Source organism: Eublepharis macularius, chromosome 3 (genome assembly GCF_028583425.1).
Source record: "Eublepharis macularius isolate TG4126 chromosome 3, MPM_Emac_v1.0, whole genome shotgun sequence".
Taxonomy (NCBI): Eukaryota; Metazoa; Chordata; class Lepidosauria; order Squamata; family Eublepharidae; genus Eublepharis; species Eublepharis macularius.
The window spans coordinates 54,116,178-54,142,658 of NC_072792.1; the positions used below are offsets into that span (position 1 = coordinate 54,116,178).

General features: G+C 39.5%; 1 protein-coding gene across 2 annotated transcripts in view; it reads left to right on the top strand.

The window, feature by feature from the left end:
- The window catches only part of INPP4A (inositol polyphosphate-4-phosphatase type I A), a 122,940-nt gene that overhangs the window by 89,539 nt on the left and 6,920 nt on the right, over positions 1–26,481 (top strand). The window contains exons 14-24 of one of the 2 annotated variants that reach the window (XM_054973372.1): positions 1,257–1,440; positions 2,031–2,249; positions 5,038–5,317; positions 11,437–11,469; positions 14,366–14,538; positions 16,009–16,132; positions 17,611–17,737; positions 18,412–18,552; positions 19,033–19,130; positions 20,115–20,227; positions 20,505–20,659. In XM_054973372.1, the coding sequence (XP_054829347.1) occupies positions 1,257–1,440; positions 2,031–2,249; positions 5,038–5,317; positions 11,437–11,469; positions 14,366–14,538; positions 16,009–16,132; positions 17,611–17,737; positions 18,412–18,552; positions 19,033–19,130; positions 20,115–20,227; positions 20,505–20,659 (1,647 nt within the window). The remainder of the gene's footprint in view (positions 1–1,256; positions 1,441–2,030; positions 2,250–5,037; positions 5,318–11,436; positions 11,470–14,365; positions 14,539–16,008; positions 16,133–17,610; positions 17,738–18,411; positions 18,553–19,032; positions 19,131–20,114; positions 20,228–20,504; positions 20,660–26,481) is intronic. The other variant, XM_054973373.1, reaches the window with a different exon arrangement.

Consider the following 26,481-nt stretch of genomic DNA (forward strand, 5'->3'; position numbering starts at 1 on the left):
AGAAGAATACTGCCCTTAAAACAGGTGATCAGGAGGACTGTAAGCAACCAAAATATTTTGAACATTGCCCGTGTATTGTATTCTTAAAGGAAAGCTTATATTTGTTTGTTTGAGCACCTCTCTGAAATATTACTGTTTTCCAGTAGTAAAATAAACACAGTAAGAAAACTTTAAAACATCATAATAAATTAATATTACCAGTTTAAAAAGTAGACACAGTATAATAGATGGAAAACTCCCCCAAAGACAGCTATTTTAAAAGCAGTAACAGAATACAATCTGTACATGGTCCACATCTCTTTAAATACCTTTTGAGCAGTGCCAAGCAACTTCCTAACTCTTGAGGTGCTAGTTTGTTACATTAAAGCTTCTTTGAGCGAAATAAATTTTTCCTGGACAGTTTGCTTCAAAAGACCTCTGTAAACACCTTTCATACTTTAGATTCCCTCAACGTTAGCAATGTTAAAGCTGTTTCTCTAGTTGAAAATACAAAAAGGAAAAACCAATACCGTCCCGCCCGCCCCCATACTGGAAGTCAGACCTGGCTCCAGAATCAGCTGCCAGCACAATATACTGTGAATCTCCTTTTAAAAGAGGAAGTCTTGGGACTCAAGCAGCCTCATGCATCTCCATAGCAGGACCTCTTCTGTGGCTGGGCTGTAATGTTGCTGATGTATACGTTCAGGCCAGGGGTCTTTCTTTTTAAAGCTACCTGCATGGCAATGCTGACAGTTGCACAAGGAAGCCATTTATTTAGTCATTTAAAATATTCCAAAGAACCAGTTGGAGCAATTGCTTGTGGGGGAGGTACTCACTCAAAAAGTTTCCTGTGCCGCAGAGAGCTACCATGATCTCCCTTTAAAAGATTACCTCTGCCCTTGTTCCACAATCACATTAAGAAGATCACACACAAGGTGCTTGATTTAGAATAGGGGTACAGTTACTATTCTGCAGTGGAGAACTGCTCAACATTTTGTAGCCATGCAGTGACCAGACAGAGGCTGTTTTCCTTCTGTGCAGATTCTGAGCACTCACTTGGCATGTGCAATGTGTGTATCTGCATCCAAATGCTTTCATCAAACACAGAAAGTGCCCCTTAGTCCTAGGAGAGTAGTCTGCGGTTAGTCCTTCGCATTTAGTTTAATTTAGAGAGCAGTTGCTTGTGCTTTCTTCCTTTTCAGCATGATGAAAGCATGGAATTGCAGTGGTCATCTCATAAATTCGTGTTTAAAACTGAAAACTTTTTCCACCCCTAGCACATCATCCAGTTCCCAGTCAATAGTATACATACCACAGGATATTATTCGAGCGAAGGAGATTATTGCACAAATCAACACCCTGAAAACTCAAGTTAGTTACTATGCAGAAAGACTCTCCAGAGCGGCTAAGGACAGATCAGCCAATGGACTTGAAAGAACACTTGCCATTCTGGCAGATAAGGTATGGAAAACAATAGATGGTTCATTCATCCCATTATGGTCTCCATTTGCTTAACTGAGGGTGCCTTTTGACAGTTCACCCATTTGAGTATTGAGTTTAGAGTCATTCTTGGCTCATTGTGCCACAGTTGTGGGACATGCTTCCCCAGCCGGCTTTAATTTTTATCTGAGCTAATTTTGCTGACAGTTGTTCAATTTTTAAATTGCTGGGAATTCAAAATGCATTTTAATGTTATATAGATATATTATTTTTAAATTGTAACCTTCCTGAAGGCCTATGAATAAAGTAGGTTGGGCATTTAAATAAATGAAAGTTATTTGAAAAGGTGAAATAGAAGCGGTCTTATGAGAGCCCTCTTTCCCCTTCTGTAACCTAGAAATGAATCCCAATTACAGACATATCAGTGATAGTATGGGCGTTAAGAAGACATTATTCCAAATACCAGTTGAAATAATTAAGCTTAAGGTGGACGGCTTATTGGCAGTTCTGCATTCTGCATGTAGATATAATTGGGGGGAAATTACTTTGAACAGTGGTGCATGTGTGTATGAGACGAGTATACGTGCCTGTATTGTTTTCATTCTCTCTAGACACGGCAGCTTGTCACTGTCTGTGATTGCAAACTCTTGGCGAATTCAATCCATGCACTGAATGCAGCAAGACCAGATTATATAGCTTCAAAGGCCTCTCCATCCTCTACAGAGGAAGAACAAGTGGTGCTAAGGAATGACCAAGATACTCTGGTAGCCAGATGGACAGGAAGAAATAGCCGATCTTCTCTGCAGGTGGACTGGCATGAAGAAGAGTGGGTAGGTTTGTTTATTGAAGGTCAGAATCCTATTACTGATGTAAGTCTTACTTTGAGAAATGCCCTTTACCTGAGAGTACAGAGTGTCAGGCAGGCTTTAGAAGGCTTTTTGAGGTAATTGAGAAACAGAGCTGTATATTTATCCTTGCTTTTCATTCTGTAGAAGCATTTTGCTTAGGGGGAAATAAAAGTTGCTTGCCTGTAACATTTGTTCTTTGATTGGTTTTCTGTGCATTCTCACTGATGGGGGTTTTCTACTTGTGTGAAAGCAAATCTTGGAGACTTCTGGAGCTACAGAAAGGTGTGAAAGTCCTCTCCCAATTGGCGTGGAGATACAGTGTGCTTGCGTGAAGGGGAGGAACAATGCCTCTTCCTCTCAGTTCTGTCCAATTTGAGACACTACCTGAAAAAGTATCCATGTATTACCTGTAGCTCGGTGGGTTGTATGAATGTACAGATGGCCGCTCAAAGAATGAGTTACAGGTACGCAACCTGTTTTTGCTTCTTCATGGTCTCTACACATCCGCACTGATTGGTGAAGCCTAGCAAATTCACTTTCCTTGAGGTGGGTGCAGGTGCTGCTAGAAGATAGGCTGAAAAAAGTCTTGCCCAAAGGAAGCTCCTCTGTGAAGTCTTCATGAAGGTTATGGGCCTAATTCATGTAGCCGCTTGCAGAGTTCAGGGAGTGGGATCTCTTTGGTGAAAGTGTGGTGGTTCATGTGCCAGCTGGTAGCAATGCATGTGAAATCCAGCGGGCTAAACCTTTGTGAGGACACAGGTCGCCCCTTTGACAGCATACGATATAAAGAGGCAGACACAATGTAAATGTAGAATTGTAGGCAATGTAAAAGGCCAATGCCTTCTGGACACCAAATGAATATAAAATCCTTTCTGCAACATTCATGGGAGAAAGAAAAAAAAGATAAGTAGGATGATATTCTGGTTGATACGAAAATTGGATACAGCCCTAGAGAGGAGGGAGATACTGGGCATAAGGTGACCTTGTTTTGGTGGTAGGAAGCATTGAGAGGGGGGAAAAGATGAAGAAGTTCCTGAAGATGTCTTCTATGTGGCAAATAAACAAGAACTAAGCCATAGGTGCAGTTCCTATCCTTTGGGCATGTGCTTAGAGAAAGGGGATTTTTGTGCCTTTTGTCACTCTAGTGTCTGAGATCAGCTTCTGCACAAGTGCAGGAAGAAACGACAAAGAAGTAACTGGACTTATGAGTAGTTGCGCCCTCTGTTAGAGAAAGACCACTTTGTTAGCAGTAAGTTTCATAATGTTAACTGAGATAATGGTAATGAACAATTTTAAAAATGCTGTGGATTCTATTCCCCAATGAACAGATCCTCCAAAGAGGACTAAACCTTGAAATTGGTGTTATGTGTTGGGTATGTATTAGAAGTGCTACAAGTGGGGGCCCGCAACAAAATGTTGTGGATTATGCCAGGGTGACATTGGGGGCGAGGGGATGCAATGGATCCTTCTGTGTCCCCCCTTCTTAAGGATCCTTCCCTGTCTTTTTCCTCCCCCCTTTCTCAAAGATCTTTTCCTTTGTCTCCCCCCCCTTTCTCAACAATTCTTTCTTCCCCCCCTTACCTTCTAGCCGCCTCCCAGGCAATTACAATTACCCCCCTCAAAACACCCGTAGCGTTCCCCCATCAAACATTTGCCTTCCCCCCCCTTCACGCTCAAAAACCCCTCTCTCCTTTCCCCTTTTTCCTGCTCACCAATCTGGGGGTTGCTAGGCTGGGAGCTGGCCCTCCCTGGGCCTATGGGGTTTCACCACACTGCAGCTCTGGATGGGTACCCCAGTGCTTCCCAAGGCCCAATGCTGGGTAGGCATGGTACTAACTGCAGCTGAGAAAGCTCACTGCCTCCTCTGTTGGGCCTTAGGTAGCTTTCAGCCACGTCCAGGCCTTACAGAGGCAGGGACCAGTGTGTGCAGTGGTTCCTGTTTCTTTAGCCACAGCACGCCACTGCGCACATACTGCAGTTGGGTAAGTAGTTTGGGGGGGATTTAACTCTCCTTTTTTAATGTTCCAGATTTTTCTGCAAACCTGATTTCTAACTTAGTGGCCCCTATCCACAGGTTTAAGTATTTGAGCAGGGCATGGCTATTAGGATTAAATGGGTTTCCTGACCTGTACATACTTTTAAAAAGGGCTGTTTTGCTCTGTACTTCTGGTTGCCTGTATGAACAAAGCAACAAGCTTGGTTTCTACAGATGTGTGTAATAATATGCTGATTTTTTTTACAGCCCTTAGAGCTTTTATCATAAAAAGGGGATAGCTTATCTCCAAGGATTTTCCATCTCTCCTTTCAGCAACCAATCCTCATCGAGTGCCAATACGTGCATTGAAATCCCCAGCTGATTTTTCTTTAATAGGAAACTAACCATACCGTTTTGTTGAACTGGAATCAGGCAGTAATTTTTTAAACTCTGAAACCATGTTTAAAAGGCTGAAAGAGACTTAAGGCAGTGAAATATGAGAAGAAACAAGAGTCTTAACTGTGTTTCATGGTGTTCCTATAAAATGCCAGTCTCAGACAAGAGCGCTATTGCCAATGCAGTGTTGACTTGGAAAGGTAGTACTAGTGTGGTTTGGATTAGCCCATTGATTGTGTTAATTTTGCTTGATCTTGAACTTTGAACTACTTCAACTACTGTTTCGCCTCAAGGATTCTCCCTTAAGTGAGATCAATATGAGGTGTCCCATGCTCAATTTGTTATGTTTAATCAAAATAGCATTTGTTTGTTTTCCTCTTCCCCCTCTTACCTTCCCAGGAAAAGGTTTGGGTGAATGTTGACAAAAGTCTTGAGTGCATTATCCAGAGGGTGGACAAACTTCTCCAGAAAGAGCGTTTGCATAGTGATAGCAGTGAAGATGTTTTCCAGTGTGATGTCAGCTGTTCTAGCAAGAAAGGTAAACAGGATACTCGAGCATACTGGATAAAGCCAAAAGCCTTAAATGAGACCTCATCTTCATCATTCCCACCATCATCATCACCCCCACCATCATCTTCATCCATATCATCCTCTGCATGCCATTGCCCCAGAATCACAAGTGCGTATGATAAACATGGCTTCTTCCACCTATTACTACTACTTTTGCTCTGCCTTGGACTATTTTTAGCATCTTCTTCCATATGCTCTGTATGATTTTAGCATTTCAGCCAGGTGCCCTGAACCAGCTTTGCCTTGGCTTCATCCCATGGCACTGCTGTGATGTGTAAAGGCCTCTGTCCACATAGGTGGGGTCAGTTGCACAGCCAAACAGTGACTGTGCTCCAATGGTCAAGTAAGGAAGGACTCGTGCAATTTACCCTGCTTGTATGGTGCCAGGCCTTTAAATGCTACAGCAACACCATGAAATGCAGCTGAGGAAAAACAGGCTTCTGTGTTGCCACTGTAATATAGAGAGGGCACCTTGGAATGGAGGTAGCAAGAGCCTGTTGATGAAAAACGGAGACCCAAAGCTCATTAAAAAAATCAGCTTGGGAAAATCTTATAGCTTGTATCCTGTTAACGATAAAATGGAGAAAAGGAGAATTATGTAAGCTGCTTTTGGTCCCCAGTATAGAGGAAGGTGGGGTATAAAAGAAGTTAATAGATAACTGTGGGACAGGATGAGCATTTAGGGGGAGAGATTTTCATATCCCTGTTTTGGTTTTGGCTCGGCTGCCTTTTATGTTTCACATAGTAGTTCTGCTGTCCCAGTTAGGGCCTAACAAAAATGCTTAACTAAATGTAATAGTACCAGGACAATCTTTTTTTCTTTAAGAGAAAAGCTAGTTTATGTTGGGGCTGCTTTAGAGCGGAACAAAGTTTTTGAATTATTCAGGAGGAAGAGTGGCTAGTGATGGGCATTTGGAGCAGAGAAGTGGTGAGTGAGGGAAAGGGATAAACACACACCCCTCTGTTCCTTTGTTCCAAATGTCCCTCCATAATATATGCTTTGAATGTAATGCACACATTCTTGATGAAACTTAGTTGTAATCAGTGTCTGTAAAATTAATTAGGGTCACAATAATACTGGCAAGACAAAGAGTTGGCAACTCCTTAATTCTACCATCTTGCTTTGTGTGACTTGGTAAAAAAATGGTTTGAGTGCTCCTACCTTCTGAAATTGAGTGGGTGGCAACTCAGTAGAGGGCCTTCTCAGTTATGGCACCAAAACTCTGGAACTCTCTCCCCAGGGGGGCTTGCGAATCACCTTTTGTTGCCATTTTCTGCTAGCCGATGAAGACTTTTTAGTTTCACTAGGCATTCCCTCAGTGATCCATCCTTCCTGTCCAATGTTTTAATTGTTTTTATGTTTTTGTATGTATTTTAGCTCTGGTTTTAATTGTTTTAATAATATGTTTTTGTTAGATTAAATGGTTTTGTGGTTTTATTATGCATGTTGTAATTTTTTAGCCACCTTGGTGACCCTTATGGAAGCAGAAAGGTGGGGAATAAATGTTGTAGAATAAATAATAAAATAAAATGATTAGCATTTTCCCTTTAGGTCTACACTAGTCAAATAGGCACTGAAAGCCACATTAAGATTCCTGAAACTGCTTATTCTGGATTGGGTCAGACTTTCAGTGGCAGTTAAAAGTATATGAACCTTTGGTACAGTTTCTAATATTTTAGGCTTTGTTCATGTTGCTGTAATTTAGCTTTTATATGGCTTCAGCTGACCTCAAGACCTCAGAAATTATTACCGATAAACCTGAAAGATAGGCTGGTATTTTATTCCTACCTGGATGGGGGAAAGCTGGGGTTGAGTATGGTTTGCCTCAGGCTGCCCAATGAGTACATAGCTGAGCTGAGGCCTGAGGGCCACTTCAGCACCTAGCCAGGATTGTGGGAAATTCCTATCTGAGCATACATCTAACATGTCTAGATGTTAGACATCTAGGCCATGTTGTACCCCTTTGTGCTTCAGTTCACTAATTCGTAAACTAGCTAGGAAATGAGGTTGTGTTGCCAGATTTGCCTCTGTTATTAAAGGCCCATGCACATATATTTTGAATCTAGTGCTGTTCCCAGAATCGGCCACAGTAAAGTTTCTGACTTGAATCCCAGAATTTGATCAGACTTTAAATCTTCATTAGGAGCACAGCAGAGTTCCAGCAGAATTCTCTTGACAAAAAAAACAACAACCCTGCAGCAATGATTTTACCAGTTTAATTGTGACCAGAAAGCATGTCAATAGGAGAGTAGTGAGGGTGAAGGCTGTCATTCCCATACAAATACTACGGGGGTGTGGCCCACAGTAGCCATTGATTTGCAGGACAAGAGTTGCTACACATTGTTGAATAGGCTGTTAAGACAGTTGAGGTGAGGGTCTAATAAGCCAAATAATACAATTCAGATGCTATCTTTGTCTGAACACCAGAGCACTTCACTATTCACCCTCATGGTTTATGTTCTCATGTTGAAAGAAGAAATTTGGAAACTTCATGAGCACAATTTGCTTTTAAAATGGAAAATCCCTACTCACATAAGTATATCTGAGGAGTTTCCGAGGTCCCCTCCTCCAGTATGAGTAGCTGAACATACAAGTAGCCTGGTGAATATTGTGCACGAACCAGCTCTTACTTTCAAGAAAATGTCATTTAAGATTGGCTTATTCACCTAACATTACCCTTGAAGGGGAGAAAGCAAAAGATTGTTTTTTCTAGTATTTTCTGTTGAGAGAGCAGCATATTTAATGGAAAGATGATGAGCCCTTTAGGAAACAGAGCCAAAGCAATTCTTCTCTAAACAGTACAGTTCCTGCAGGGATCAGGAACTCCCACAACAGTTTTGGATGTCTCAGGAGTATACGTGCATCTCTGAAATACGCACACACATCATGTGATGTCTATGCATGACATATTTGCTACAGGAAACTCAGTTGTAATACTGTGTTTTTCCTCACAGCAGTCATAATGCTTTAGATATGCCCTGTCACAACAACTATAGGTCACCTTCAGTAGTGGGATATATGAGAATACATTAGCACAGTAGGGAAAAATAAGTACATTCCATATGCTTCCATGATATTTCAAAATTATTTTCCCCCTACAACTTAATTTAGAAGGAGATGGAAAACTTTCTTTTCCAGTCCCTCTCTTCATTTCTGCTCCTTATAACAATTGTGTGTGCCTGTGATTTCACAGTCATTTCATATTATTATAATTGATTATAAAATACTTCTACTTGAAAGAAAATGAATGTTCCTTTTGCCGTTTTTGGTACAGAATTGAACGTAGTGTGATTTATTCATCCTTCTAATCTATAACTTTATTAATTCCACTAGCAACCAAGCCCATTGTGTAAACAACGGGCTCTAGGAAACTGCCTCCAGAGGGCTGTGCCATCACACTGGGCCTTCCCTGGATGCGCCGCTGTGGCAGGTCTTCCTGTGCCACACCACCGTGCCGGGCCTCCAGAGGGCTGCGCCACTGCGCAAAGCCTTCCCGCCACCACGTAGGACCTTTCCAGGCCTCCGGAGGGCCATGCCACTGCGCCAGGCCTTCCCTACACCGTGCCAGACATTCCCACCACAACGCCAGGCCTACACGGGCCTCCGGAGGCCCAGGCTGCCGCACCAGCTCTTCATGGGCCTCCGGAAGTCCTGAGGAGGCCACTGTGGCAGCAGGAAGGCAAGCCAACAACTCACTTTTTAGCCCTGCGGAAGGGCCTGCAAGTGCCTTTTCAATTTGCAGATAAAAAATGAATTTATAGACACAATTTTTATGAAGGACTTCTTTGTGAATATTAATATATATTTTTATATCTGCTGGCTAAATAAACTAATTCTTTAGCAAGAACTTACATTAATTGAAAGTAATTAAGTTTAGCCAATAGTTGCTGAAGCTTCTATGGTCTTGCATATAAGATGTGTATTGAATGCTTGGGAAATTGATTTCTGAAAATTCAGCCCACAAAAATAACTATCAGTTATTCAGCATGGAGTTGTGAAATAGAATATAATAGTAATAGAATTAATATAAGGCAACATTCTTTATAGATTTATCAAATATGTGATCACTTACTAGTTGAGGACTGTTGAGAGGATGAATCTCCTTTTGTGTCCATCTCAATTCTAACTTTGGTCATTTATATTTCACTGCTATGTGTGTTAATATAAGTTTTTAAATTGCAATCAAAGTAGCTCCAAGTGGAATGCTACTGAAAATATGTTTTAAAAAAATAGTGATCTTTATTTACAAAGTGTTATTTTGCCAGCGGCTGTACCTTGTGCCCATCTTACATATAAGTAGGAAAAATCTAAATAGTCCAGGAAAGGAAAAAAGATCATGAAATATAGGTTCTAATTTGCATGGCTATAGACTTTGGATCTCCCGGGGTGCTCCCACAGACTCCTGTAGAGCACGACTTCCTTGCCTCTCCCCTGCTGCTGCAGCCCCAAATATCCCCACCAAATTCATTTCAGGAAGAAGGGGTAAGAAAATTGTTCTGTGAGTAGAAATTCTTCAGTCTGCTGAAACATTTCAGTGGACCCAGACCTTTGGCTGCAATGCTGGGTGCACCTTCTCAATGCATATAGTTTCTTTTGGGGCTCTTCCAAAGACCCAAACTGCTTTTTAAAGTTGAAGACGTTTAAAAGCACTTCCTGGCATTGATGAGAAGGGCTACTGAAAGAGATTATTTTGTGGGAAGTCAGATAGTACACATACTCATAGTACTCCAGTATGATTTGCAGAATTATCAGTGTGGCATGATGTTTTGGGGGTTTTTTGGTAGCATCCTTCCTACTCATATGAATGGAAATAGGATTTGACTACTTTACACAAAGGGTGATAAACACATGGAATTCGTTGCCACAGGAGGTGGTGGCAGCTACAAGCATTGCCAGCTTCAAGAGGGGACTGGACAAATATATGGAGCAGAGGTCCATCAGTGGCTATTAGCCACAGGAGATAGATGGTATTCTCTTTGTGGGGAGGTGGTGCTCTGTTGTCTTGGTGCTGGAAGGAAGGCAGTGGGAGGGCTTCTGGTGTCCTGGCCTCACTGACAGTCCTTTAGATGGCACTGGATTTCTAGCCACTGTGTGTGACAGAATGTTGGACTGGATGGGCCACTGGCCTGATCCAACATGGCTTTGCTTATGTTCTTATGTTCTTATGACCTTTTTTGAGGCTCAGCAGTTTTTTTAGAAACGTCATGATCATATTTTATAATAGTATGGTAAACCTCAGTATAATTTCATCTGTTACATGCACTAATCTGGCCTTGTCACAGAGTGTATATTCCCTAGCAGTGTCAGTCTGTGCTCCCTCATAAGCTTAGGTATAAAATACGTGTTCACAAGCATGTCGGTTGTGTTCACGCTTGATATTTTTAGATGTACGCATAAAGCACCTTAACACCTAAAAACGTAATGTGTAAATATGTACTTTAGGTTACTTTATGCACTCTACGTTTGTTGTTAATGTCCTGCTGTTCTATTTAGCTGCTTTAATGCAAACCATTAAGCTGGTGGTTCTCAAACTGTGTTTATAGCTCGTGCAGCAGCTGCTGGTTCATGAACCACAGAGATTTATTTTTGTCCAACATCTTCTCCTCCTAGAGTTGGATCCTGTGAAGTGCAAGATACTTGCAGAAAGGGATCTTCCCTACATTCCATACCCCAGTAGTCCATTTTGAATTTCAAAAAGTGGATGCCCAGGATTGGGACACCTGTGCAATAAAAAAGTCACATGGATGAAGGGGGCTGCACAGAGGAGGGTGAATTGGGCAAAATCACCCCTCCTGGTTCATCCAGCACTGGCGTAAGTAAGAGGTGATTCCACCCACTCTGTCCTCCTTGCTGTAGCCTCCTTATGGCTCTTTGTCCACTTGGGTCCCCTGAGCCCTGGCATCACATTTTCTTGGGTGAAAAAGGGGCTGCTGGAGAATGGGAATCATGAGGAAGACGTGTGTACGCAAGTCTCTTCTGCTTTTGTTATGTAGAATCCAACCTCTAGTTTCCAAAAGAATTCTTGTGCTTAGTATGACATCTTCATGTCAAGTGCATGCAGAACAGAACACAAGGAGAAGGAGAAGTGATCCATGGATCAGTCTGCCTGCAGTGGTAGTCCAGTGGATCAAAAATGTTTGAGAGTCCTTGTACTCTTTCAGTTGCCTATATTTTAAAATGTGTTGCTGTCCCTTAATCATGCACGTTGCACCTCCATTTTTGTGCAGATTGCAGTCCCACTCCTGAAGAGTCCAGTCCAGGTATGTGCGTTTTTGATTTTTACCCATTTGTGCCTTTTTGCTTCAAAAAAAAATCTGCAAATGATATTTTAGTTTGCATTTGACACAAAAGAGATTTGCTGAAGCTGTGCAGTACTCCACTGACATAAGTATGTTGGTGTCAGGTTAGTTGTTTTGAACCTTGAGGGCAAGAAATACAAGAAAGTGATGGAATAACTGTCTTATCCTTGACACATTGTGACAGGGAGCCACTTAAAAGCAGTCAAAGATAGCTGCTGATGGTTTGGTTAAGTCCAGTGTTACCTGTACGCTACTTCACCATATTTGCTAGTGGTTAGTGGTAAGGGTGGTCTTCTAGCACATCTCGACAGAGGCTATGTGCCATATGAGAAGCACTTCAGTGGCTACAGCCACTGAATTGTCAGGAAGTAGTCCGCAGACCAGAAATTGAAAACTGCTTGCTGTACTTAACATGTTAATGGCATTTAAAATGTCCTTGCTAGTATTTCACTGGCACTTTTCAGGGCACAGGCTGTGAATAATGGTTGCTTACTACAATTCTAAGAAGTGGGTGAAGCCAAGAGCAGGCCTGGCCACTCTGTAAGCCACATGGCTGAAATCCAAATTTGAAGCTGTATCCAAACAGCTGTATCCAGACATGGGATTGGACCCATTTTCCTGTGCTTCGCATTGACTTGGGTTGTTTGCACATTCCCATTCTGTTTCTCTCAAATAAGATGTAAGTTGTTCTATAATATTTCAGTGGAATTCTGAAATACTTAACATTTCTTATCAGGGATTCTTTATTAAAACATGTTTATTAATTTAGCATGTATGTGAGTAAGTGAATGAGAGTTTCCATTGGTTTTAGTTAAGTTGCCAGGAACTAACTATAATTACTTTGAATTTCTATAGCTAGAGCTATTTTTAATAAACGTTTATTAATTTTTGCCTGGTGGAAAAGCTGTCCTTGAAAGACTATTCTTAGCTGCTTGAAAAAAACAAATTCAATTTTTTCTATGAAAAGCTCTTCTAAGCAAACACGTTTGTCAAAGAATAATCTTTATTTTTCATTGCAAAGATAAATATCTCTTAGAGGACCAGATTGTTTTGGAAAATCTGTTTCATAAAAAAGAGCTTTTCCTGTTGTTAAAGTAATCCATCTGTGTGCTGAGAAATAGAGCCAAATAACTTCCCTGAATTTATTTTGCGGGATTCTTTATCTACATGATGGAATATGGATTTAAACTGTCTCTTTGCTTTATGATATTTTAAAAAATAAGTTTCCGTAATGACTCTTCTTTTGGATGGCTGTCAAGGAAATTGAAGTAGTTACTCCTTGAAACGTTAATCAAAGTCAGTTGCAGTTATACCCAAATACCTGATCTGACCCTTTTCTATCTCTTTTCAGTTCTTCCCACTTTATATGGCACAAACTGTTAGTGGCTTAGTTTCCAGGTAGAAATGTTTTGTTCTACCTCCACAATAAAATTGTTTAAAATAGAATATTGTATCTTTAAAAATGAGAACAATGTTTCCACACTCCTTCAGTAAAACAGATGCCCTGTTATGACTGACTGGTTAAAGATGAAACACAGTTTCTAGGCATTATTAAAATAAAGATAGTAAAGAGCTGCCCTTGCTCCACGTCAGAAAAATGGTCTGCTAATCGATTGTGCTTGCAGCTCTCCATGGTCTGGCAATCTCTGCAGTCACAGGTCATTCCCAGTAGTGTTGCCTGGAGACACTGGGTAGCATAATTTGGCGTCATAAAGTGCAAAGCATACTTTTGTAGTCTCTTCATGAAAGATTATGCACTCAAAATGGAACATTTTGAGATAGGGACTTTGGTAAGTGGAGGGAGAGTGAATTAACTTGACTGCACTTTTTAACAAAAGAGCGGGAAGTGTTCAGTAGCTTCTAATGATTTTAGTCCTCATTCTTTAAATACAGTAAGATGTATTGGAGAGAATAAATATGCCCGTTTTGAAAAAGAAACATTTGACATAATGAGTAATTTCTGATACTAATAGCTTTGTACTTTGGCCTGGTGCAAGTATCACATTCTTGAACAGAGCATGGTTTCCAGTTCTGAATAGCACCAGGCTAACAAAACACTCTACACCCAACAATAGCCCTGCAGAGAAGATTAGCACATCAAGCACCAATCCATATGCAAAAGAACCTCCTCAGGATACAGTGAAGCCTCCCGCCATTAGCATTCCACACCCTGGGAAACTCTTACAGGATGACTCAGCTCAACCCCACCCCTCCTGAGTAGATATAAATGACCTGCCAACATCTTTTCCACACTGTGACACTGAGAGATCCCTGTCTTTTGGTGCTGCACCTCTGAAGATGCCAGCCACAGCTGCTGGCGAAACATCAGGAACTACGATGCCAAGACCACGGCAATACAGCCCGGAAAACCCACAACAACCATTGTTCTCCGGCCTTGAAAGCCTTCGACAATATATCACATTCTTGTCTGAGGTACAGGGAACAGAAGTGGAGTGTCACTCTGAGCTAAGCTACAAGTGACAAATTACACTTGCCTGGCAAGTGAACAGACTCACATGTATTCCTCCCTGTTCACTTGCCATTCACTTGCTCTCCACTTGATCAAGTGGAGCGCAAGTGAACAGGGAGGAATACATGTGAGTCTGTTCACTTGCCAGGCAAGTGTAATTAGTCACGTGTAGTTTGGCTCTCTGTCCTCTCATGTGGAATTCCACACTCCCTTCCCTTGGCAGTATTAACCATAGAGTAGCATGGTACCAAAGTTAACCATAGTTAATGTTAACTAGGATTGGCTTTCACTCAGTTTATTTTAGAATGTTTTTTTCTTAAAAGTCAACTATGAAAATGCCCCGAGCTTTTGTTGCTGTTTCACTCTCTTTTCTTGTCACCATTGTAGGCGAATGGAGTGAGGCTCTTTACCCACTGCTGACGACTCTCACAGACTGTGTGGCCATGATGAGTGATAAGGCAAAGAAAGCAATGGTCTTTCTCTTGATGCAAGACAGTGCACCTACAATAGCTCTTTGCTTGAGCCTTCAGTATCGTCGGGATGTTGTTTTTTGCCAAACCGTAAGCAAAGAAGGGATGGCATACTAGTTGGCTAGACTTGGCATGTGTTTATGAATATGACAGATCTCGCTGTTTCTTACTTTGGTTGTGAAAACAGTAATTAAGAGTATGAGAGATGAAGTTTGAAGGCTGCGAGAACAATGTCATCCTTCTTGTAGGAAAAATGTATCTCTTAACAGGTGATGCTAGGCAGATGTAAAACTCATAATAACAATAATAATAACAACAACAACAACAACATTCGATTTATATACCGCCCTTCAGGACAACTTAATGCTCACTCAAAGTGGTTTACAAAGTATGTGATCATTATCCCCACAACAAAACACCCTGTGAGGTGGGTGGGGGTGAGAGAGCTCTGAGAGAGCTGTGACTAGCCCAGGTCACCCAGCTGGCTTCGTGGAGGAGTGGGGAATCAAACCCGGCTCTCCAGATTAGAGTCCCGTGCTCTTAACCACTACACCAAACTGGCTCTCATGGCCTGATCATGACAGCCATCCTCGGAGCTCCTACCCTCTCACACTGCACGGAGGAAAACATAATTAGGAACTTCTAATGCACCAGGGATTGTTGCCTGAGTGCCACTACCCCACCACACCCCATTACACATAGCCGAATGCTGCCATATGCAATATTTGTTTGAACTCAAGTAGATTTTCTTCCTGAAGGAGTAGCTTCTGTTTCTTTTTAAAATTAAAAGTTTGATGCTTCTGTTATTGATTGGTAAAATCTGTTAGGTTGCTTCCACACAGTGAGGATTATCCATGTTGCTTCATTGCTACTGCAAATACACATTAGTGAGAGAGCTTCCACACAAGGGAGTTTTCTTGCTCTTTCCTCCATCTTTTTCTGACTTTTCTCTTCCACATGTGCTCCACAGTGAATCCACACTAGTTCTCAAGGGTATGGTTGTCATAGCTATTGTGGTGACTTACGCTCTTTATTTTGGTTCTTCATGTAGGTGCTGTGAGGATTCTATTAACATTTGAAATAGTTCTGCAAAAGGTCATTATAGCAGTATAGAAATTACTAGGATAAGACTTATAAAGAAATAAGGAAAAATGTTGGGGAAATGGCATCAATGTGGACAGGATCTTTACAGGGCATGAAAATGCATACCATTCGTTCCAGTTGGTGTTCTTATGTGCCTGCACTACATTATTTCCAAAAAGATTGCAGTAAAACAGGTCTGGGCAAGAACATATTAAAGATAGGATACCCTGGAAACAGGATGATTACAGAACACATTCCTGGTAGGAGCTCAAAGAAAAAAAGATATTCAGGTTTGGAAGCTAAGGCAAGAAGAAGGATCCTCTAATTTTCATTCTCAAGGTCTTTTTGCCAGAACACTTTTCAGTTTAACACCATGCGCAATAAAAAGCCATCAAAGTATTTGCACTGAGGTCTTCCAGGCAACAAAAGAGTTTTGAACAGCTGTCTGAGATTTCATTTCCATATTCTCTTTTGCAGCTAACTGCCCTTATTTGTGGCTTCATCATCAAGCTGAGGAACTGCCTGCATGACGATGGATTCCTGAGGCAGCTCTACACTATTGGCCTGCTGGCACAGTTTGAAAGCCTTTTGAGCACTTACGGTAAAACACACACACACACACCCAAATACCCCCTGTGCCACCAGTAACCACGCCATGTCATTTCCGAATTGCTGGATTCTCTTTCATTCCAGTGCTTTGGAAAGATGTATGCCTAAGATTGTATTTAGCAACAGGAAGTTTGAAACAGGACTATAAATCCAAATCCAGTGAACTTCACAACTAGCTCTAAGCATGGGGGTTTCTGAAGCAGCAGCTTACAGTCTGTTTTACATAATAAACCTATTTTGGAACTGAGGAGGGTTTTTAAAGTGGCTGCTCTCTTCCCAGAACCATGAGTAGAGTTTCGCTGCGAGAACACATCCTTTCGACCTCCTATCTTCTGCAGCACTCTGCTTACCAAAAAGCTGTTCCTTCGGTCAGGGGTCCCCTGGACACAGAGTAGGCTCTTGTGTAAGAGGCAAAACCTGGAGGGGAAGATCTGTGAATATTGCGGGGGGCCCCAGACATCTGTGAGCAGAAGTGGCTTCCTCTTGCAGAAAGGCACCTCTGAATCCACTGTGGTTTCTTAAAAATGTCAAACATCCTATAAGGTGTACATACAAGCCATTGTAGCCACCTAAAGGAGTTTTTTTTTAATTGTGTCCTTGTGGTGACAGTGGCATTACCCATTGTAGCTCACTTTTCTCCTTATTAGAAATTGAACAATCAGGCAGATTAACATGAGTTACTTTAGGAAAAAATGTCACTTGCGGTTGAAACAAAAGGGAGGGCACATCTCTTGAACAAATTATCCTAATATGTATTTTGTTTTGGAAAAAATTCCAATAGACTTGGAATTTTTTGCTAGATGTTGTGTGTGCATGTTTAATATAAGTTCTACAAAATAAGTTTGACAAGTGTACTTTTAACATCACTGTCTTTAAAATTTATCTATACGGGTGTTTTTAAAAATTAAAAATAAAAAAATAAAATTTACCCATCAGGCTAATGCTGTGATCTTGATACACTGACTTTGCAATCCAAGAAACTTGCTTCAAAGAAAAAGTGGTTAGTATTAGTATGTTAAGATTTAATTCATTAAACATAATTATCAAATAAAATTTCAATGTCAAAATTTAAAATGCTTTGAAATTTAAAGAATTAAATTCTGAATTTTCTGCAGATTTAAATTTGTGCAAAAATTTAAATTTTGCCAAAAATTACTGGAGATCAAAATTATATATTTGATAGGTTGTTGAAGTGTTGTTAAATGTTTTCACCAAGAATAAGAATATTAAACTTATAGGTACATCTGTGGATGCATTTACTTACATTTTCAGTCCTTAAGTTTGTCCGGCACATTTATGACCTGATTTTAGATTGATAGATCTTTGTAGCCTGCTAATTAGAGTGCAGATGAGTCACTGCGCCTAGTGTTATACACTAGCAGGGCTTCCGTAAGTGTTTTTCTTGATCTGAGTGTGTCCCAAGCCACTTCTTCTGTATAAAAAAAGAATCCTCTTCTGTTTTTCACTTAGGCGAAGAGCTGGCAATGTTAGAAGACATGAGTGTGGGGATAATGGACTTACGGAATGTAACATTTAAAGTAACTCAGGCCACATCAAATGCGTCTGCTGACATGCTGCCCGTCATTACAGGAAATCGGTAAAAATAACCTGGGTGGGAGAGAGAAATTGTGAAAACAGGTCCTGATGAAGATAGAACATTTGAATAACATAAACTGGGCAAAAGTATAATTCTGTACAGAAAAGTTTTTGAGGTTAGTTGTGATAGATGATAAACCATTAACTTCATATGTATAACCAAAAAACAGCTAGGAAAAGTGATCCAAAGTCAAAGTTCTATATTTTTGCTAACACACATACACACACATGCATACACATACAGCCCTGTGATCATTTTGGGAGGCAATATTGTTGATAATGAGGGGAAACAAATTGGCTTGTTTCAGCTTTGTTCTGGAGGAAAAACAACACTTTTCTCATAGGAGCAGAGGTATGGCTATGTGAAGTTCTATTGGAATTGAGTGCTATTTCCTACATTAGAATTCTCAGAACTATGGCTGTTGAAAGATAGGATAACCTACTTGAAGTACAGGAATCACAACGCCCACAAATAAGTTGTGATCCTTTAAACTAAGTTCATTTATTGTAGAAACAAAGTATAATTGGAAAATAATATTGCTGAATATATGACAAAGAATTTTAATGATAACACGATATTGGTCTGTATACGAGCTCTATTCCACCCTGTCCTTTTCTACATGCTTAGAATCACCAATCTTGTTTAACATGCTTTTTTCCTCTGCTTTAAATTAGTGATGGGTTTAATGTGAGAATTCCGTTGCCGAGTACCTTATTTGATGTGCTTCCTCGTGAGATTCAGAGTGGCATGTTACTGAGAGTTCAGCCTGTGCTCTTCAACGTGGGGATCAATGAACAACAAACCTTAGCAGAGAAGTACATATATTGTATTTTTAAATACTTTGTGCTTAACTGTGGTTAAATAATTCATTCTAGTACTAGGAGTATATTGCGTTAATTAATAGGCGAATCCTAATTATCTCTTGGTTATCCAAATGATGGCTCAGGAATGTTGGGTGAAGTATCTGTTTGAAGCATTCTTCTTTGTTTAATAAATATCAGTCATTTATTTATCTTATTCCTATTATGCGGTTTTTTCTTCACCTTTAAAATCCATTTGTTGTGAAAGATGTGGCCAAAGTAGTATTAAGGTACAGTAATGATCAGTTTATCATTTTTGTGCCATTGCTGTGTTTCCATCACTGCATCTTATTATCAAAACTGGTATAATTTTCCAGATTATATAGATTTTAAGTGTTTGGAGTACAGAATCTATCCACTAGTAATAACTAATTTGTTCACAGTAGGGGAGAAAAAAGTCCTTCTTTTCTAATGTGCCATATTTGATCTTTAAAGGTTTGGGGACACCTCATTACAAGAAGTGATTAACATGGAAAGTTTAGTGCGGTTGAATTCTTACTTTGAGCAGTTCAAAGAAGTTTTGCCTGAAGATTGTAAGTATAAATTCATATCCATTATACTGGAATTTCATTTAAGCAGTGAGATTTCTTTAAAACACATTTGTCCAAATACTGTAAAGGTCAAAAACCTTTGATTTCAGCAAATCCTAGATGTACTCAAAGAATAATAGATAGGTATTCAGCTAAAGTCATTAAATAAAAGACCAGGGAGGTTGATCTCTCAATTGCATGGCACACTGGTATAAGGTCTTAAAGGACTGGCAACATATTAAGGCTCAAATTTCATGTCACAGTTACAGTTCTGTTTATTAAATCATTATATGTGATTCATATATAAATTGAAGTGAGGATGATCCAATTTTAAGCCAAAGGAGCATGAGGAGTATGGAACCCTCTCACACACTGCTTACTCCTTCACAGCTCACATACCTTTCTCCCAGCTGGACTCACTTCTAGAACTCATCAGTGGGAAGAGAGACACTGTGGACAGAAGGGAGAGTTGAACACTTCCTACCCATCCGCCTTTTTAGTTCTTAAAATGCCACCCCACTGTGGCTCAATATATAAGTGGGGGCATATCAGGTTATAAACATGTCTGCCACCATCCTGTCTGGTTTGGACTACAGTGTAGAAGTGGAATATGAGCATCTGCAAAAAATCAAAACAGGGTTTCTCTAGTTCCAGGAAGGATTCAGAAACTTCCAAGAAAAAAAACTCACGTAACTTTTTATGTAATGTATTTTGAGCAATTTATGTTTAAAAATAGTAGTTTAATATATAATACAAAGAACAGTAAGCAGGTATAGTTTCCAAGATTCTGGTTCCTGGAGCACAAAATCTATTCACTAGTAATAAACTAATCTAGTTCACAGTTGTTCATTGCTATAAAACTTCTAAGGTATTACGGAAAATATGATGCTGCCAAGCATTTATTCTCATGCATGATATAACACATACCTGGGTAAATACTGACCATTAAGTAGGAGGAGCGCTTCTGTTTTTAATTGTTTTTTTAAGGTCTACCTCGATCTCGTAGTCAAACGTGCCTGCCTGAACTGCTACGGTTTCTGGGACAGAATGTACATGCAAGGAAAAACAAGAATGTTGATATTCTTTGGCAAGCTGCAGAGGTATTTATTGTTACTTCATTATAACAATACTTTGATGGATACACACCACCTACTCAGTTTGCCATTTACTTGTTCACCTGGAGCAAGTGGAAGTCTCCCCCAGAAAAGCAATCCAGATTTAAAAAAATAACATTTCTTTTTAAGGCTGACCATGACGTAACACTATCATTTTCCAAAGTTTTCCCCATCCTCATTCCAATGTCCATATTGCTTTAATAGTTATGGAATGGCTGTATTGATATCGCAAAGAAAACTAACAGGTGATACCCTTTTCTAGATTTGCCGTAGACTTAATGGTGTTCGGTTTACAAGCTGTAAAAGTGCCAAGGACAGGACTGCCATGTCGGTGACTCTGGAGCAGTGTTTAATATTGCAGCATGAGCATGGAATGGCTCCTCAGGTCTTCACACAGGCCCTGGAATGCATGCGGAGGTAAGAACTGGTCTGCTCCCTGGCCTCTTGTTCCTTATCCCTGGAGCCATGTAATCTGCAGATGGGTGACTCTTCGATGGGTCGAGTTGTATACTAAATATGTTAAGGATGATAAGCCACACAGCTGCCTGAAGTACTTTAGATCTCCCTTAACATGAGACGAAAAATTGCCAAATTTGCATTTTTAAAACTCTTAAAAGAGGAACCTAGTGGGTACGTTTAGTTTTTGCCGGCTTATCAATTATCATGATAAAAGAAAGGAATTGTAAGGCAGACTATTTTTCCTGATCTATCAGTTCAAAAGTTTTGTAAACTGAGATACTGTCTTGGCTGCCAGTTCGCTGTTTAGCATTATCTCCTTACCAGTGATCTATATCATTGCCACTGTGTAACGGATACTCATCTGCAGGTTGCACTGGTTTGCTATGCTTACTTTTCAATAGTGATACAGTTTGCTCCTTCAGCAAATTGTCATTATGATTGTTTCATGATGCAGCAGTCAAAACCCATCACAACCTGTCAGTGTACTGTTGTCATACCAGTTTAACTTCTGTTTTCTGAAGCAGCAGATATGTTTTCAGAATTAATTCTCTTGTTTTTTAAAAAATGAATCTGTTTACTGTTGTCCAATACATTGTTTCAAGCACTGCTGGAAAGCTCCAATTTCACATGCCAAAAAAGAAAGGATAAGAAATCCAGTTTCAGTCTTTTATCAGTGTAGTTCAACACTACCGTGGAGTCCTGTTTTCAGCATTCACTCTTGCTGAATGCACTGTATGTACTGTTGTGTGTCTTCTCACCAAATTCTCTAAAGCTCAGTTCTCTTATCCTTTCTGTGTGTCTTTGCTATTTGACCTTTTCTAAATCTTCAATGGTCTGTGAAAAAATTGTGCTGCCAGTGACGCGTTCTTATTTCTGCCATCTGAACTTTGTCCATAAACCATAGAGTGAAACTGATACATGATTAAACCAATACCAAATTCAGAAAATAATATACTTAAATATGAGAATAATAAACTTGCCCAATTGTATTCTTACTAATTTTTCAGTAGTATTCAATGGTTTGTAATGTTTAATTCCCCTCAATTTATAATTTTATGTTGAAACCAATGGGACTTTAAAGTGCTGAACATGGACTGGATTGTATTTAGTATTTTTAATCCAGTTCTGGACTGGGGAGAAAATTCCTTGTCATTTATGTTTTTTGAAGCACCTAGAAAAAAAATAACTATGGATGTTTGTACGTAACAAAATTTGGAATGTATGTGTGTTGGCATTTCCTAGCAAATCAAATTTCTTAATCAACATAGACACATAAAAATGGAGCAAGAGGAGATCATGAAAAGCTCTTAGGATACTGTTAAAACAGCTGCTGGCTGATTGGCAAAGTTTAAACCAAAGTTGACTTGTGTAGCTTGAAATGAACACAGATTTCAAATCAAATGTTGCAAATAGTTGTTTTTGCCTAAGGAATTACGTTTATTTGCACACCCTGATCTGTTGCTTACCTTTATAATTACAAGGGAGGGTTGCAAGGACTTGTAGGGACAACAGACAATTTGAGACATGCAAACCCTTCAGAAGTTCCCTGTGCCCTCAGAGGCTTGAGCAGGTAATCTTCCATCCTTTTTGTCCCATTGACTAGCACCCAGCTCCTCTCAACATTCTGCCCCTTCTGGAGCATATCCAGTGCTTATCAGACCATTTTTAGAGTCATTTCCCCCCCCCCCTTTTTTTTTTTTTTTTTTGGTTAATGTACCAAGTCATATATTCTACAGACCTGGCAAATCTACTGAGACACCTGTCATGTTTGTGGGTGGCTTGTTTTTTGCTGCTTGTGTTATTCACAAGGCCAGCCAGTTCACTAATTATATATAATAATCTGAGATCCTGCAAGGAAATGCAAGAGGGAGATAAAACCGTTTGGAAATTTCACCCTCCCCTAATCATTTATAGCGAAACTGTTATGTCTTCAGCCTAAACTATGAACATAAAAGCAACAACGGGAAGATCTCAGGATATAGGTACTTACCATCTGAACTCCAAAGGCTAAAATTCTTTCTTTGACTTTGAAAATTTAAAATGGAACTCATTTGTCAGAGTTATGGTGCAAAATAAAGGGTGAATTGGAAGAATTCTAGCTAAACAGGCCTTCCTTTCTTAGCATGTAGCATTTTTGGCTGAGTAAGAGGTCAATTTATCATGCTCACCTGTTTGTTTTTAAATGCATTTTAAAAATATACTTAAATCTAGTAAATATTTTTAATGTGCCTACATTTTTAGTAGCTAGGTTATTGCATTAATTCAGTGCAATTCTCATTGAAGAATTATTGAAAGGGTCAAATGCTATAATGGTTATTCATGTTCAGTTTTCTTTTCAGAGCTCCATTTCTTTGCAGCATGTGGAAGCATGGCAGAGCAGCATGGAACATTGCTTGGCCAAATGAGAAAATGAACATGGAAAACCATTGTTGTTCAACCTACATGTATTTATTTTCAGTAGACTACAGTATTCTTTCTTATTTTCTCTTTTTATTCTCTTTCTCTCTCCTTTATTCTGTAATTGCGCCTTTTATTATTATTATTTTTTAAATCGGCACACCTCCCTACTTTCTTTTACTTGACATGGTCTGTTTTCTGTTATGGCTTCTTCAACATTTTTTCTCCTCTTCTCTATTTTTATTTCTTACTTTGCCACCTTGGGATTTTCTTTTTCTTTTTCTTTTGGTACATCTATTGCATGGCACATCTTTTTGGTACATCCATTGCATGTCTGTGTTTCTTTCTTCCTCTTATTTTCTGTTCTCCCCAAACTTCTTCCTTTTCACAGTATTGGAACACGGGAGGTAGTCACCCAGAAGAACTTGTGTGGCCTGGTGCCCATCCGGGATTTCAGGCTAGATCCCAGTCTTCTCTACTCTATTCCTTTGCTAGCTCTAAGCCCCAATTTACTGATTGTGTGGCTGTTTCTGAGCATTGCATACCTGGTGGCCAGATTACGTTGCAAATGAAGATGAATTTAAAAAGCAAACAAAGCAAAAATCCAATGAAGTGCCAGAATATTTATTGCCACCTGGTACCTATTTTGTCAAAAGAATGTGTCATAGCATTGTCTGCCAAGAATTATTATTATGCCTTACAATTTTGTGTTTCTATTGTACTAAACTTGTAAATACACATCAAATTATTTTATGAAAAGGAATTGTATTGAACGCTTAAACTGTTGTTACGCTTTCAGTGCTTGTAACATAGTCTGACAGCGGCCTGTTACCTCGGTACTTTAGCTAGCCTGAAGATTAGTTTCTCTTACCAAATATTTTTCAGGCATCCAAATCCTCTTTCTCTCTCATGCAATTTTGTTTCACATGTTTCATGTACTCTAGAGAAAGGAACTCTGTCTAAAAAGAATTTGTATCTTTTTTGTATATTCTTAAAAGTGTGTCAATCTTACCTTTCATATTTACATGGTATGAGAAGGAAAAAACGTAGGAGTTTATAACATGTTTGTCTGAACAAATATCTGAAACACCTTTCTAACTTGACTTCCAAGCATACTCTCTAAATCTCTAGGATAGCGACCAGTCTGTAGAACCATGCACTTGTTCCTTGGTCATGTTTAAATCTGTTGCAACATACTGTACCAACTAAAACAATTAACTTGAATTGCAGTATACTGCATGCAATATACCTTCAGTATATTTCTATATCTACTTTTTTATTGTAGCAAAAAGGAAGAAGTATGTAGAAAGACTAGCTTACTAATCATCTGTAATTCCATCTGAATTTTCTTCGGAAAAATATTTTTATAGTATGTCTGATGCCATCATATGTTGTTTAATACTGATGTTAAATATTGCCATAAAAAGTTGCACTAATCAACTCACTGTTAACTTTAAGGTAGTATTGATGAAATAATCTTAAGTATTTGAAAGATGGTAATTACTTCAGAGACTGTTCCCAGCTAATTGCCTTCAAAAGTCAAATGAGAATTATCACTTAATTTCTACCATTATTATATATTTCCTTAAATATGCAAATATCGATGTTCAAAGCTCTTATAGCTATCATAGTTAATGTCCACATTAGTGGATGAATTTCATTAGGTAAATTAGATACTAAATATCAGTTATATGAATGAGAGGATTCTAAATTTCATGTTCTGTTGTGCAGCAGGCTACACATACTAGGTGTGTGGGATCAAATTCATTTTGATTGGCATCAGATGTGGCTGTAGCCTGAACTGCTGCCATCAGTGGACTTTCATACAATGCTGCATTGTGGCTGGTTTCCCTGATGGTCCAGTAACATCTGTAAGAAGCAGTCGTGTGAGTTGGGTGGCTGATACGGTTATTTCACATGCCAAAATCACCTCTCCCTTGAGGCAGTGTCACTGGTGTTTAAAATATTTAGTTATCTGCTTTTCCAAAAAAGCATACATTTTACAAGAAGAAAATACAACCTGTGACAAATAAAACATCAAAACGTATTTGACAGAAGAACCCAGACCAGCCAAATTCCTGTTCTAATAGAAGCCTTAAAGGTCTTTAGAGGCTTTCCAAAACTCTAGCAGAGGCGTAGAGTTCAAGAGGTAAGGTTTTTTCTTCAGAAAGGAGATACCAGAGTTTATGGACCAGAACCTTGATGGCTCTGCTTCTAGCTCTTCTTATCCTAAACTGACAAAGCAATGTACCCAGTGAGCATTGCATGTTAACTAAACCCTGGAGTCTTTGGGGTGGGGGGAATTAGTAAAGGGAAAGGTCGAGATATAAAGGTACCATGAAGAGTTACAGATCAAAAAATAACACGAGTTGTGCCTAGAAGCAGATTGATAATCAATACAACTGGTGCAGAACAAGCTGAGTATCTGCCCATTTCCCATGTACACATTTATTTAAAAATAAGTTTGCCACCTGACACACAGGTGGCAATATATTTTACCAGAATATATTTTACTAGAAGAGTTACAGCAGTAAACCCATTAATTTCAATCAGTTGTGTTGCCCCATTATGCATGATATCCTGATAGGAAAGATTCATTCATTTGAAGTTGTCATTGCATGTAACAAACACCACCTTTCAAAAAGGAATAGGATCCTGCTCACCCAGGGTCTGAATCACATCAGTTTGCAAGTGCATAGTTTACAGTGCATTCATAAAACTTTATAATCAGGAGTGAGTAAAAAAAACTGGGAAAGTATTTTTAATAATTATTTTTCTTCCTTCAAGCTGCCACAATTATAGGTATGTGTGGGCAGACTGTATAGTAGATCCATTCTCTTCTTTTTGATACTGAAGACAATTTATTAGCTGCTATATGTGCAGAGCTTTCTGTTGTTGTGCTGGCCAGATGAAACAGCTTCCCAAAGAGGATCACTTGATGGCACAGGAAATAATACTTTCAGGGAGAAAAGAACTGGTCGTGAAACAGTACATGCATTTTATGTACCTATATACTGCCTCTTCTTCACTTCCCATAGGCAGTCCCCTCTGTTCTTATACTCTAAATTGAGGGTCCACTTCTATGGTATTATGGACCAATCACAAAACTCAAAGTCTCTTTATATCTGAACCACATGACCATAACACCATATTTGGATTTTCACCAACTTATTCCATTCAGAAATAGTTACTGTCCAACACAGGTTTTGACTTTTTCTTTTGGAAATCTCAGATATAAGAAAGAGAAATCTCATCTGTAAAGGGGATTCCAACCCCCACCCCACCCCACGCTCTGCACTTGAGTTTAAAAAGTGTCTGTGTAATTGTGAAATTTTTCCTTTGGTAGGTTTCCCGGCCTAACTGCTCTTCTACCTAACTCTTAT